The sequence below is a fragment of the Oratosquilla oratoria genome, chromosome 8 (assembly GCF_046742065.1).
Source record: "Oratosquilla oratoria isolate Oo_2021 chromosome 8, ASM4674206v1, whole genome shotgun sequence".
Lineage (NCBI taxonomy): Eukaryota > Metazoa > Arthropoda > Malacostraca > Stomatopoda > Squillidae > Oratosquilla > Oratosquilla oratoria.
The window spans coordinates 57,605,547-57,620,457 of NC_134784.1; the positions used below are offsets into that span (position 1 = coordinate 57,605,547).

The 14,911-nt window shown below is 43.8% G+C and overlaps 1 protein-coding gene across 1 annotated transcript; it reads left to right on the forward strand.

Annotated features, from left to right (window-relative positions):
- The first annotated feature begins 4,686 nt into the window (after positions 1-4,686).
- LOC143027397 (uncharacterized) lies at positions 4,687-6,651 on the forward strand. Its single transcript, XM_076188681.1, has one exon. It carries the CDS (start codon positions 4,687-4,689, stop codon positions 6,649-6,651), a length of 1,965 nt encoding a protein of 654 aa, XP_076044796.1.
- Positions 6,652-14,911: the final 8,260 nt, after the last annotated feature.

The window sequence follows — 14,911 nt, forward strand, 5'->3', positions numbered from 1 at the left end:
CTTTGTCTTAATCGCCTTCTTGTTTCCAAGTCTCACATCCATACATAGTGGCTTGCATTGTACACTGTAAAAGTTGAGTTTCAAACATAAATCTTAAAAGCTAGAATGCCTTTCAAGACCATCTTATACTTACCAAACATTTCCCAACCAATTGTGATACATTTGCTATTTCATTATCATGATCTTTAATCTTGTTCTATGTATGTTACGATAAATCCGATAATTTTTCATAGTAACGTTTCTTGCTGAAATTAATATTTAGAGATGGTGAAAAAAAACCGCAACTTTCCCGCTACACGATACGAAGAGCCTATTTTTGTTGTGAGCATTGTTGTGATATGGTCCGGACAAGGCGGAAAAATGAAACTCACAATAACACTACGCACTCGGGCCTTTAATTAATGAACTCTAAACTCGTAAGGAAGAAACCTAAAAGGGAAGGGAAACTTGAAGCTTGGAGAGGACTGTTGCTTGGAGAGGAGTGCTGCTTGAAGAGGAGTACTACTTGGAGGGGAGAGCTGCTTGAAGAGGAGTACTGCTTGGAGAGGAGAGGTGCTTGAAGAGGAGTACTGCTTGGAGAGGAGAGGTGCTTGAAGAGGAGTACTGCTTAGAGAGGAGAGCTGCTTGAAGATGTCGTGTCCTGGAGTGAACTGAATTCTGAATTCCTAGGAAAGACCACCCGCTTGCGCGGGATCGGTTTTTTGTGGGAGGGGAAGAATGTAAGATAATGAAAAGATAGTAGCGTATAAAAGAGGGCTATTGCCACCGGGCGAATTAGCGAGCGATTTGGGGCAGTTGGTGGTCGTGGCTCGGGAGAAATGGACTGGGAGCTTGGACGGGGGCGCCGACGCCGGGATTAGGATTAGGATCACCAACAAAAGTTTAGAAAATGGTAGGAGGCGTAGTAGTAGAGAAAGGTGCAAAAACGGAAAAATCTTTACTGGGAGGTAAACTGAAATGAGAAGGTGTAGTACAAGAGAAAGTTAGAAAGGAAGCGAATTTTAGTCGAAGAAAAAGTAAGTGTAGATGTTTGTGCGTGTGGCGTGGCTATGTTCGTGAGAGGTGTGTGTGTGTATCTTACGGGAAGTGAGTAGAGTTCACTTCCCGTGTGTAGAGCGCGTTCCTGTTAAGCCACAGGTGGGGCCTGAGTAGCCTGCTTTTCCCCAGGTTGGGTTTGAGATCCTGTAGAGTTGATCCAGTGGCGGTGCGAGGGGGGGGGGGGCAGGCGGGCGGTGTAAACCCGTCTGCCGACGTCAACGAAGAGGTCGGCCGGCAGCAGCAAAGGAGATATATCTCCTCGCCACCACCGGCGAGCGTGTAGAGCGCGTTCCTGATAAGCCACAGGTGGGGCCTGAGTAGCCTGCTTTTCCCCAGGTTGGGTTTGAAGGTCAGTAGAATTGATTCAGTGGCGGTGCGAGGGGGGGGGGGCAGGCGGGCGGGTGTTGTATGATCTCTTTCCTTCCAATCACAACTCTGAAAACAGAGAATTACGCGATTGGGAATTGTGTGTAAAATGTCAGAAGTGTAAACTCGCTCACCAGCGTCAGCGAAGAGGCCAGCGTTAGGTTGCGGGCCGGTTAGACAGAGAGGTGTCCCAAATCTCTCCGTCGACCAGCCCGCGATCAGATTGAGGGTTCTGAGTGAGAGACGGTTTGGGCCTCTGCTAAGCCAACGAGCAAGTTGTGCGTGTGCCTCTTTTCTTCCAAGCACTACTCTGAAAACAGAGAATTACGTGACTTGGGAAATGTGTGTATTTGTCTTGGTGTAAACCCGCCTGCCGACATCAACGAAGAGGTCGGACTGTGCCAGACCGGCAGCAGCTAAGGAGATATATCTCCTCGTCACCACCGGCCGGCGAAGATTCCTGGGCGTTTGTTGAGAGAGCTGGAGTGCAGAGACGTCCGACCTCTAGGAGAGCTGTGTTGATTCTGTGTTGGAGTGAACTGCCCGTCTCGGCTAGGTTCCCCTCTTTATAAAGGAGGCTGGTGAGGAACCCGGCGAACTTTTCGAGCTCCCGATTGGCCAGTTTAGTTTGAGCGTGGGCGGCCTTTCTAACTACGCTTGCCAACTATAGCTGGTACATAGGCCTAGCTCGAATCGTATGCCTGCCGGTCTCCGGCGAGTTTTCCGAGCTCCTGATTGGCCGGTTTGTCTTGAGCACGGACGTCCTTGCTGACTACGCTTGCCAACTATGACCAGTATATAAGCCTAGCTCGAGATAATAAGATGCTAGTCATGGTGGATAGGGCCTTCAAGAACGTGCTCAAACTCCTGAAAGAGAAGAGGAACCCTAGGCGAAAGGAGGGGACTCCCTCCCCCTCCACCTCCTCATCTTCCGCCTCTTCCCCTGCCTCTTCCTCCTCCTCTTCCTCTTCCTCTGCCTCCTCCTCCTCCCCATCCATTTCCCCCAAGCCCGCTACACCCACTTTCACCATTGGGAAGGCAACACCTACAACTTCAAAGACGAGGAAAGTGTCTTCTGCTAAGCCCCAACGTCATTTTGCGCTTAAGCTTGAAGACTCCTCGTCTAATGAGGAGGGAAATGTCCCCACTGTTTCAAAGACGCAACCCATCTTGTCTTCTGACCGGGGAGGACAAGATGAGACAGTAATGGAACTAGACAGGGAAGAAAGTCGCCCTGTTCAATAATCACTTAAGGTTGCTACAGTGGAACATAAACGGGTTCCGCAGTAAAAGCTCGTATCTCCTTGCGCTTGCGCAAGAGCATGATTACGATATCATACTTCTCCAGGAGACATTGGTGAGCGATGAGGTGCGATTTCCGGGATATCGCATCTTCTCCCTCCCTCGCTTACCCACTACTAGGGGGTGCATGATCTTAGTCAAATCATCCATCCCCTGCAGTGAGATCATGGACCCTGTATCATGTGGGGATGGTGTGGAAGTTCTTGCGGTTCGACTCCATCGAGCCCATGAAACGTACACCATCTATGACATATACAGAGAGCGGAACTGGACCTTGGGGAAGTGTGTGCTCTTGCTGCGGACAGGCTCCTCATCATAGGAGGGGACTTCAACGCCCATCATAATATTTTGATGTCGCCCCAAGGGCCCAATGTCGCTGGGCGCCACTTAAATTACGTATTAGATGAATGCCCTGACATTGCGTTGTTGAATGGGTGGATACTCTTATCCACTCCAGTACCTGGCTATCACAGGCGGCTGGGCTCCTGGACTCCTTCAGGCTCACCAGCGCTCTCCTTGAGAAGGGTAGGGACTCTCCACACCCAGAGATCAAGCCCCCACCACTATGGCTCTCGATACCTGCAACCTTTGTTGTCACAAAGCTCCCCAGTAAGAAGAAGTTATCTGATCAGGAAAGAGTACGAGCGCAGGCCCTACAAGGCATCCGCGCACTGTCGGAGCCTGGAATGTCGATCTATTACACGGATGGCTCCGTAGACCCCAACAGGCACCGTAGTCCGGGGGCTGCTTTCGTGACGGATGGTTTGACCTTCTGCAGGAGAGTATCTGATCATGCGTCTACTCTCCAAGCTGAGGCCATAGCGGTCCAAGGAGCGTTAGAGCATGCTCTAATATCTCGAGCTGGTCCTGTGGTGATCCACACGGATTCACAGTCTCTGCTAGGCAGCTTAGAATCGACACAGCCCAGCGACAATGTACGCCTACTGACCTCTATTCTAGCACTCCTGCTGAAGCTGCATCAGCAAGGCAGGAGTGTTACGCTCAACTGGGTGCCGAGCCACGTAGGTGTCCCAGGTAACGAGCTAGCCGACGCCGCAACAGAAGCGTTGCGCCAAAGACCCAAAGTCGATGTTGTCGTCCCTCTCAGCAGAAATCAGTTGCGCATACGCACCAGGGCTCTTAACTAGGTACAACGGTTCCTTCAGCACAGACTGGAGGCAAAGGTGTCAGAGAGGGCGAGGTGGTACAGGGTAGTCTCAGACTACGAGCCCCTTGTACTTCCTCGCTCCACACCAAGAAAAGTGGAAACTCTGCTCTTCCGTCTGCGGCTGGAGGACCGTTGTTTCGGAATGAGGCAAGGCCTTCCAATAGGCAGGCTAGCTGCGAATAATCAACAATAAGCAGTCATGCACCAAATGGCGGTATGCCTCATCAGGATGAAGGACGTGTTGCTACTAGCAATAGCAGCCTGAAAATGCCTCCGAGTTCTAGGACGAGGCCTGCCTGCGACCAGAGCCGCTTTAAGCTCTAATGCTCGCTTGGCTGCTCAAGCGATAGGTGCTGCCCCACCAGTAAGGGGTCTGCGGCAGAGCGCTGCAACTGCTCCCTGCACCGGTTGTCTCGGCTCACATCCCAGCCACTGGACTCTGCAGAGAAAGGTGAAGATGGTGGACCCGAGAGATGTGCAATCTCCCTTCCACCTTAAATATCATTTGCACATGTTTCACTATGTGCTTCCTCATCCCTCATGACGAGGGCAGGTGTGGAATGCTGGGAGCCCTTAGCCGGTCGGCTGCACGGCAGGCGGCCCAGTGCACATGATCGTTGGCGGGTTGAACCTGGACCAGCAGTCTGCCTTCGGTGTCTCTCTGGGCGTCTGGGCAGCCCTATTCAGGGATAGCACTGCCCACCTTAATTAGAGGAAGGGTCGATAAAAGGAGACTTAAAAATTGCCTGCTCCCCCCTAAACTTGTGGTGGGTAACCGCGCTCACCAGAGTGTCCCTTACAGCGGTCGTACTATGAAATACAAAACCTTGAAAATTGCCTCATGGAATGTGAGAACACTTCTAGACTCCAACCCGGACTTACCTAAACGCCGTACTGCTCTCGTGGCGGCAGAACTAGCCCGTTATAAGATAGACATCGCTGCCCTTAGCGAGACTAGGCTTCCAGATTCAGGATCCCTTACGGAAACAGGAGAAGGTTACACCTTCTTCTGGCAAGGGGCTCCCCTTGATCAACCAAGACAAATGGGCGTGGGCATTGCAGTGCGGTCATCTATACTACAAACTATTCCAACCGCTCCAATTGGTATCAGCCCTAGAATTATGACTTGGCGCATACCACTCGCCAAAGCCCAGTACGCTACACTTTTAAGTGTCTATGGCCCAACGCTACCATCTGAAGAACATATTAAAGACACATTTTACAACTGTCTCCACGAAACCTTACAGAATATCCCACCCAGAGATGAGATTCTCCTGCTTGGCGACCTAAACGCACGTGTAGGCAGCAGCCACCATCTCTGGGAAGGAGTACTCGGGCAACATGGAATATGGAAATGCAATGAAAATGGACTCAGGTTGCTCACGCTATGCTCCGAACACTCTCTTACCATCACCAACACCAAATTTCAGCTTAGAAATATGCACAAAGCAACATGGATGCACCCAAGATCAGGACATTGGCACTTATTAGACTATGTGATAGTCAGGCAACGCGATATCAGTGAAGTCTTAATTACACGGGTTATGAGAGGAGCAGAGGCCTCAACAGATCATAGGCTGATCAGATCCATACTGCGGCTTAAAATCAGACCTATCACCCGCAGAAGAAACCTCAGTCCTAAAATTAACCTAGCTGCTCTTCAAAACTCAAACACTAGAGAAGCTTTCCAACAGGCTGTGACAGATTCACTTCCACCAGCTCGACAACCAACAGGAGATTCAAACATCACCACTGAATCTCTCACTACATCATGGAACAATGTCTGTGCCACCCTCCTGCAAACTGCAAAAGCCGTCTTAGGCTCAACCAATCGAAGACACCGCGACTGGTTTGATGAAAATGCTGAAAACATTCATGATCTTATTACGGCAAAGAACAAAGCCCATGACCTTTACCTCCGTAACCCATCTCCTACCACCAGAAACCAGTTCTCAGCAGTACGCTCCGAGCTCCAAAGACTCCTAAGAGATATGGAAAACAAGTGGTGGACCAACCTGGCAGCCCAGATGCAATCTTATATGGACCTAGGAGATCTCCATAACTTCTACTCCTCTTTGAAAACTGCGTATGGCCCTGCATACTCGGCGCTTACACCTGTCCGATCTGCTGATGGCACCCACCTACTCACAGACTCAACCCAAATACTCGATCGCTGGGCATCACACTTTAGGCAGCTACTAAACCACTCGAACCCTACTGACCCATCATTTCTCAGTGAAGTCCCACAACTTCCAGTCTCACATGAACTGGACTCAGTACCCACAATTGAGGAGGTAATTAAATCAATAGCTGCCCTTAAGAATCACAAAGCTGCCGGACCAGACAATATCCCAGCTGAACTCCTCAAATATGGGGGTATTGAAATTGCAACTCAATTACAACAGCTCTTCCAGTGCTGTTGGGAGTCTGGCTGCGTTCCACAACAATTTAAAGATGGAAGAATAGTTACTATCTATAAGAAAAAGGGTGACAAGTCTCTCTGCAACAACAGCAGAGGCATCACCATCCTCTCAACGGCTGGCAAGACGTTAGCACGCATTATATTAATGAGACTTCTCTCTCACATAGCTGAGAGGATCTTTCCTGAATCACAGTGTGGTTTTCGGCGGGAGAGGTCAACCACAGATATGGTATATGTAGCACGTTTGCTCCAGGTGAAATGCAGAGAGCAGCATCAAAACCTGTACATAGCTTTTGTAGACCTTACTAAAGCCTTTGACTCCGTTGACCGCCCCCTGCTTTGGGGGCCCCCCTAGATTTCTCTCTATAATCAGATCTCTACACGATGGCACAAATGCAGTGGTTGTTGCTTGAGGGAGAAGGTCAGATCCTTTTGAAGTATCAACTGGGGTTAAACAAGGCTGCGTTCTGGCACCAATCCTTTTCAACCTTTTTACCGCGGTCGTAACCCAGGTATTCTACGCCAACAACGATGCAACTGGACTTGGAATAACCATCAACTACAGACTGGACGGCAACCTTTTCAACAATGCCAGAAAGCGTGCAAAAACACGCACCTCCACCATCTCGGTCGTCGAGCTCCAGTTTGCTGATGCTGCTGCATTCGTCAGCCACACAGAGCAAGGACTGAAGAGCACACTGGATGCTATTGTTGACTCTTACACTAGGGTAGGATTGCTGGTAAATACCAACAAGACCGAAGTGCTTTACCAACGCACTGGCCACAATGCACCTGTAGATGACCCTAATATTGAGATTGATGGAAATACCCTAAAGGTTGTGCCACATTTTACTTACCTTGGATCAGTTTTGTCCTCTGACTGCACAATCAATGATGAAATTACCCACCGCATAGCTCTCGCTTCAACCGCTTTTGGAAGACTCTCTTATCGTGTCTTCTATAATCACAACCTGTTCCTGTCAACCAAGCGGTCAGTTTACTTAGCTGTCTGTCTCTCAATCCTACTCTACGGATGTGAAGCCTGGGCTACGTACAGTCATCACATTAAAAAGCTGGAGAGATTCCATATTCACTGCCTCCAACGAATCCTGGGGATCCACTGGGGGGATAAAATCCCCCACACAGCGATAAGGCAGCGTATGAATATACCTTGCCTCGAAGAAATCCTCATACAAAGGCAGCTCTGGTTGACTGGCCACATCATCCGCCAACTACCTCGTATTGTTGTTACTTATGGGGAACTTTACAATGGGCAATGGGCAGTCCCAAAAAGAGAATTAAAGATCACACTAAGGACTCTCTTAAGAAATTCAACATCAACCCAGCAGCCCTCGAAAGGGAAGCATCTGACAGGAAACAATGGAGATCTAATTTGCAAAGAGGGGCATATTATTCTAGAGAGGACCACGAGAAAAAGGCTGAAGCTTGTAGAGCCAGACGCCACACACAACGGCGCCCACATCTCGAGCAGCACATGTGTGACCAATGTGGAAGGAGTTGAGTCTCTATGGCTGGCCTCAGGAGCCACCAAAGATCCCATGTAAATACATAAATACATAAAAAAAAAAAAAAAATCAACCTCTCCGATTCACGCACGGAGTGACGTCGTCATCGTATCGATGGACAACAATAACTATATATATACATATATATATATATATATATAAATATATATATATATATGTACATATATATATATGTATATAAATGCAAATATGTGTATATATATACATATATATATATATATATATATATATATATATATATATATATATATATATGTGTGTGTGTGTGTGTGTGTGTGTGTGTGTGTGTGTGTGTGTGTGTGTGTGTGTGTGTGTGTGTGTGTGTGTGTGTGTGTGTGTGTGTGTCAGTAGTGAGAGTTACACTTACTTATGGTTAGGCTGAGCCGATGGGGACCACATCGTGGGATTAGCTGTAGGCATATCTAGCAGACTACAGGACACCGTTGTAAGGGTTCCTCAGACTGATAAGCATATGATGATGGTAAGGCTGAGGCATACCTTGGGCTTCATCTCTTTATTGCAGCATATACTACTGCTGAGGTATATATTCTTAAAGAGTTGTTCTATGCTAAGCTTGAATCTATAGTTGACCAGTGCCTGTCACGAGACACACTTATTGTTTTGGACGAGTTTAATGCGGTAACTGACGCTGACAGAGCTGCGTATGAAGTATGCATTGGCCCTCATGGTTCTAGAACCAGGAACTTTGCAACGTCCAGAAGGCTGAGGATTGGCGGTTTTTGGTTCAAGAGACGAGAGCCACACCGATGAACATGGATGACCATACAAAGGTGCAGGGTTTATCGAAGATTGATCATAGACTTGTGGTCACAACACTGAGACTGCGTGTCAAATTCAGGAGAATCCCGAGGTGTAACCCACCTAGACTTCATCCGGAGGAACTCAGCGATGATGCCTGTGCCCAGGAGTGTGCGGTAGCAATCTCTAATAGGTTTGAAGTACTTGGCTCTCTTGAAAACCCTGGAGAACTGTGGGACAACTCTAAAAACTGCTGAGAAGTGTGTAGGAGAGCGCATAAGGTCGAGAAGTGGTATAGGGTTGCGGGAGACACTGGGAAGTATAAAGTTAGGCCGTGCTGCCAGAATGGATTGGAACCTGAACCAATAAAAGACTCTGAAACGGCAGATTATAGTTTTCATGAGAATGGAGGAGAGATACGTCAGGGGAATCGCTGAGGATGTCGAGGGATATTTTAACGCAAATAGTCTTGGGACTGCTTAGTGAGCCCTGAAAAAAAAAATCTGCTCAAAATTTGTGACCCAGAGGAGCACAATCATGACAGCTGATGGCGAGCTATAGTCAGGTGTGTAGCACCTTTGCCGAGTACTTTGAGCAATTGCTCATGGGTGACTCTTCAAGGAGACAGCTTTCCTTTGATGGTTTTCAGGTGGCGGTTCCTGGTCCACCGATAGACAAACCTCCGCCCTCCCTGACAGAAGTAAAGAGGCTGTGAGTATGTTGAAGGGTGGAAAGGCAACTGATATCTGCAATATCAGTGTGGAGTTACTGAAAGATGGAGGCGAGGCCACGGGTTGCATGCGGTACTGTTTGCTGTCTGGCATTCCGGTATCATTCCCTCTGACTGAAAAAAAGGGTCTGATCGCCCCTATCTGGGAGGGGGAAAGGGACCGGCAAGACTGCAACAACTACCGTGACATTACGCTCAATGTGCCAGGTAATGTGCTTGTCCATCTACTGCTGATACGGGTTTATTCCCATTTGCTAAAGTTTCAGGGGCCTAAACAGCCTGGTTCACGCCAGATAAATCAACAACTAATCGGACCCTAGCGCTTCGTATTCTTGTGGAGCGCCGATGTGAGTTTCAACAGATGTTTCTTGCAGTTCATATTGATCTTCTGTGGACCCGTAGGATTCCTGCAAGGATTACTGATTTAATATCTGGCTTATACTCTGGGACACAGAGTGCCGTAAAGTATGGGGGAGGTGTGTTTAGCTTCTTGTTAATTCAGGAGTGAGGCAAGGGCGTATTCTTGCCTCAAGACTTTTCAATATCTGCATGGACTGGTTATCATGGAGTGCTCTGGGATCTTCAGACCGTAGGATTGCTGTAAGGATCACTTCATTTTTGTTGACGTTGGTCACTGATTATGTATTTGACCATAGCAATATCATATCTACACACACATCATCTCAACTTCACAAATATAGTGTAAATTCCGAAAATGAATAAATGGTCATTATAATGGTGTTTACTCCAACCCATTCATAGTGCTCCACTTCAGGGTAAATAAGCACTCCGTTGCCACATCTACCCTTCACCGCCAACCACTGTCCAACCAGTGTATCAGTTGCAACTGCCGGTGATAGTTCATGATAAGGAAATATTTTGAAAAACTCGGAATTTCTCAGACTCCCCAGACTTCGGACCAGACGAAAAGACTGAAGTAATTCTGTTACACTCTTCTCCTTACTGACAGACCTCAGGTTTCGTGGTATGCTGAAATTCTTGAAAATGTTTCAAGTCAGCCTCCGAATAGCGGGAAAATTGTTGTTTTAATCTGGTTAGTAAATGTAAGATTTCTGAAACTCGGTGTAACCTATACGCTCCTGTTTGTAGATACTACTTCATTTACCCTTTCATCACGTTTATTGTATCTGCCACCAAGCGATTCTATTCATCAGTAAATAGGTTAAAGATATGCTAACATCAATTAGCTAGTAATGATGCAAATATGTTTGGAACGCCATAACGCGTACAGATTTTTTATGTACACGTACTTAACGACATCGGAGAAAATACAATGTCTGTATCTGTATGATCATCTGGGTCTGCCGGCAGAACGCAGTCCACTGTCCACCTCTCACATTCGTATACATTGGTACAACTTCCATCTCTGATCCAGAAATTGTTGGGGAAATTATTTTATACACGTTAGAATTAGGCCTCGAACCTGGTGTGTGCGTGAAAAAAAAATATATATATATTATGTAGGTAGAGAGGTAGGGGAGGGTTTTTGGAGGGTTTAGTATATATTCTAAAGTGTTCGCATATCGGGTCCCCGGCTTAAAGCGACGGTGTAGTCAATCAATAATTCTGTCGTCCCCGGATTCGAACCAAGGCTCGCACCACTTCTCTTCATAGTATATATAAATGATATAGACCATGGACTAAATCTACTGTTTCCAAATTTGCTGATAGTACAAAACTGCGCGGAATTACAAATGATCACTTAAACCAATTAAATGTTCAAGAAGATTTAGATAAATTACAGCAATGGTCTGAAAAGTGGTTAATGAAATTTAACACAAGTAAATGCAAGGTAATGCACATAGGTAAAAATAACAGTAAGTACGATTACAAGTTATTTGGAAATTCGTTAACAAAAGTGGATAGTGAAAAAGATCTCGGCGTTATTAACAGTAACGATCTCAAATAATCCAAGCAGTGTATTCCAGCCTTTGAGAAAGCAAATAAGATTCTAGGACTGATTGCGCGATCTTTTGACTTCAAAAGTCCATCACTCATTAACAAGCTATATAAATAGTTAGTTCGTCCACATTTGGAATATGCTGTTTCCGTATGGTCACCGAATCTCATTAAAGACATTGACAAATTAGAAAAAAATACAACGGCGAGCCACAAAACTGATTCCAAATATAAAAAATAAATCATACGAAAATCGATTAAAACATATGAATCTGTTTTTCCTAAAAAAGCGTAGACTCAGAGGTGACTTGATACAGGTCTTTAAGATTCTAAAGAGAATTGACATCAATGACAAAATTTTCACACTGGATGAGAATCAGACAAGAAACAATGGTCTCAAACTATCCGGAAATAGATTTAATTTGGAAGTGGGTAGAAACAACTTCGCCAACCATGTAGTTAATGAATGGAATAAACTTTGGGCAGAGGCAGTGCTATGTAGTTCAGTTGGAAGCTTTAAGAATCATTTAGATAAACATCTAAGCAAAATGCTGTAATTATTATAATTTATTTTATATTATTTGTTTATTTGTTTTCTTATCATTTGTCTGTTTATTATTTGCTTGATTCTCATTTATTATTAGTTATATGTCAATTCATTACTATTTACTATTTGCCTATTTACTATTTGCCTATTTGTTTGTTTATTACTTAACTATACCTATGCATTTATTCATATTTATTTATCATTTACACTATTAGTTTTTATTTATTCATTTATATATTTATCATTGTTATTATTTTTTTCGCATCCGACCTAGATATGGAACAAAAGGTCTCCTGTTGGCATGCTCCGCCTTTGTAATCCTTTGTATGACGACGTTAAGTCCACATAGGAAACGTACCAGCTTAACCACGAAGCTACGACAATTGTTAGTTCTTCGTAAAAATGAGTACGGACGGCAGTATGCTATCGACTTAATTCCTCGGGAGTAGATTCGTTTCCAGGTTGAAGAATTTTAGACAACCGATAGCCTAGGGGACGACAGTCGGAATTATTTGATTGACTGCACCGTCACTGGTGGTTCTTTTCATATATATATATATATATATATATATATATATATATATATATATATGTATATATGTATATATATATATATAATTTCAAAAATCAAAATACGAATAGTATCATATAAAATATGACTTCAAATTTCTAACTGAATTATATAGTCAAGATTGAAAAATATTAGTATCTGTGTTCTGGGTGCCACCAAATGTGTTTATTCATTTCAACGTACGTGGGAGGAGGTCTCGTAAGACCTATCCATAGTACACAGTGATGTTAAAATATATCTTCTTCTGGGTAACAGCAAACAAATTTGTTCTGTTCAGGCTAGAGTCTAAGACTGAAGGCCATATTTCTGCAGAATAAGACTACAAAAAATAAATAAAGAAAGTCAATGTGCTAACCCTTAGAGGCTGGTGACCGGACTTGCATTGTATTGCTCCCCACGTAAAATATGGACCATATGAGATTTATGTCATCAATTTTTTAGGGGCTTTAGTGAAAAACCTAAGGAACAGTTACGTATCGTTATTCCATGATTTGAGACGGTTACCACACACAAAAATATACCAATCACATTTACATTTTACCGTCCTTCCTCTGCTACCTGGCCTCGAGCAGGTGTCATCTACATATTCACTCTAATTACCACTAACTGCTGTTAGTATTATTCATTTGGTTATATAAATACATACATACATAATTATACCAAGGCTTTTTCCCCCTTACTAGAGAGGTAGCCAAAAAGGAAAAGGCATAAAATCATTCCCACCCATTCCATCCCTGAAAACACTCCACGCCCCCTCCACCCTCCTTCCCATCTTAGCACCTCCTAATTTCTATACACACACATCATATTAATCTCATAAATGTTTAGGAAATTCCGGAAACGGTAAATTGGCCATTATAATGGTGTTTGACTCATGCATATTGTTTCATAACAATATAAACAAACACTCAATTACCAAATTTATTATCTGCCACCAGTCACTGTTCATCCCGTGTACCAGTTATAACTACTGACGACATTACATGTTCACAGTGTTCACATGATGGTTATTCTTTTTATCAGTGATAATAACAAAACAAGTTAGTTCTTTCATTTCCTAAATATATCGCTCTTGGTTGGATACAAATGACATAGCTAATCTGTTCCCTTCATGAAACCAACATTTATTTAGGGAGGCCCACTTCACTAGCACACCTCTTATAAACATTACACAAATGCTTGAAGGATTTAACAAGAAAACAACACCAGAAAATATAGATGTGATAGTGATATACATAGTGTATATATATAAATATACACAGATAATAAAAACAAACTTCTAGATGCATACCCTGAAAAAGTTCTTAAAGACATTCAACCACAATATCAAGAAATAACTAATAAACTTCTTAACTAGTAAGTAGTACAAAATGATCAAAAACAATAAAAATTCAGGGACTAAACAAATGTACAATGGAGTATCCCAAGGAGCAATACTCTTACTTGCATTAATCAACCTCTTCACAGTTGATCTTTCTGCACCAGATCCAAAACATATCACTAAAGTGTATAAACAGATGACCTGGTGACAATAAATCATTATATCAACTATAAAAATGTTACTAATAACATCCCAAAATAACTTATACAATCAGAACTTATCAGTAGCATTCCTCACTCTAGACGGCTATGAATTAAAGAACAATTTATTAGTAAAATTGAATAAACAAACCTTCTTTTGGAAAATAATGAAAAAAACTTTTGGGCATCACTTTTGATAAATGTTATTCAGCCAACACATCACAGACCTGACACTGAAAATCAGCTTTGGAGTTTCCCATGGAGCTTTCAACCTCTGCATAACTGATCACCGCAAACCAAATCCAGAATGTAATACTAAAATGCTCGCCTATGCAAATGACATGATGATAATTTGGCATAGTAACTACAAAATAGCTGCTAAGATAAATTACTTTCATAAAGTAGAACATGGCTTAGAAGAGAGAGAATGGAATCCTCCTTTCAGAAATTATCGGTAACATTGTTAATTTTCCAGACAACCATGAACCAAAGAAACATTCAACGATAAAACTGATTGACCAAACTTTTCCATAGGAAAAGATAAATGTTATTCAGCCGACACATCACAGATCTGTCAGTGAAAATCAGCTCTGGAGTTTCCCAAGGAGCATTCAACTTCTTCATAACTGATCACCCCACACGAGATCCAGAATTTAACACTAAAAAGCACGCCTAAGCAGAGGACAGGATGCTGATAATTCGGCACAATAACTACAAAACAGCTGCTAAGATAAATTACTTTCATAAAGTAGAACAATGGCTTAGAAAAGAGAGAATTGTGTTTTCCCTTCAGAAATTATTGTTCACATTCTAAACTACCACAAACCAAAGAAATATTCAACAACAAAACTGAATGACCAAACCTTATCATAGGAAAAGAACTAAAAAATATATGTAGGCCTCACATTTCATAATCACATGTCCCTCAGCCACGTCAAAGACCTGACAGTGAAAACAACAAGAAAATAAACATACTAAGATCGGTAGCAGAGAGGGCTTTGGTCTAAAAAAAGAAGAGAG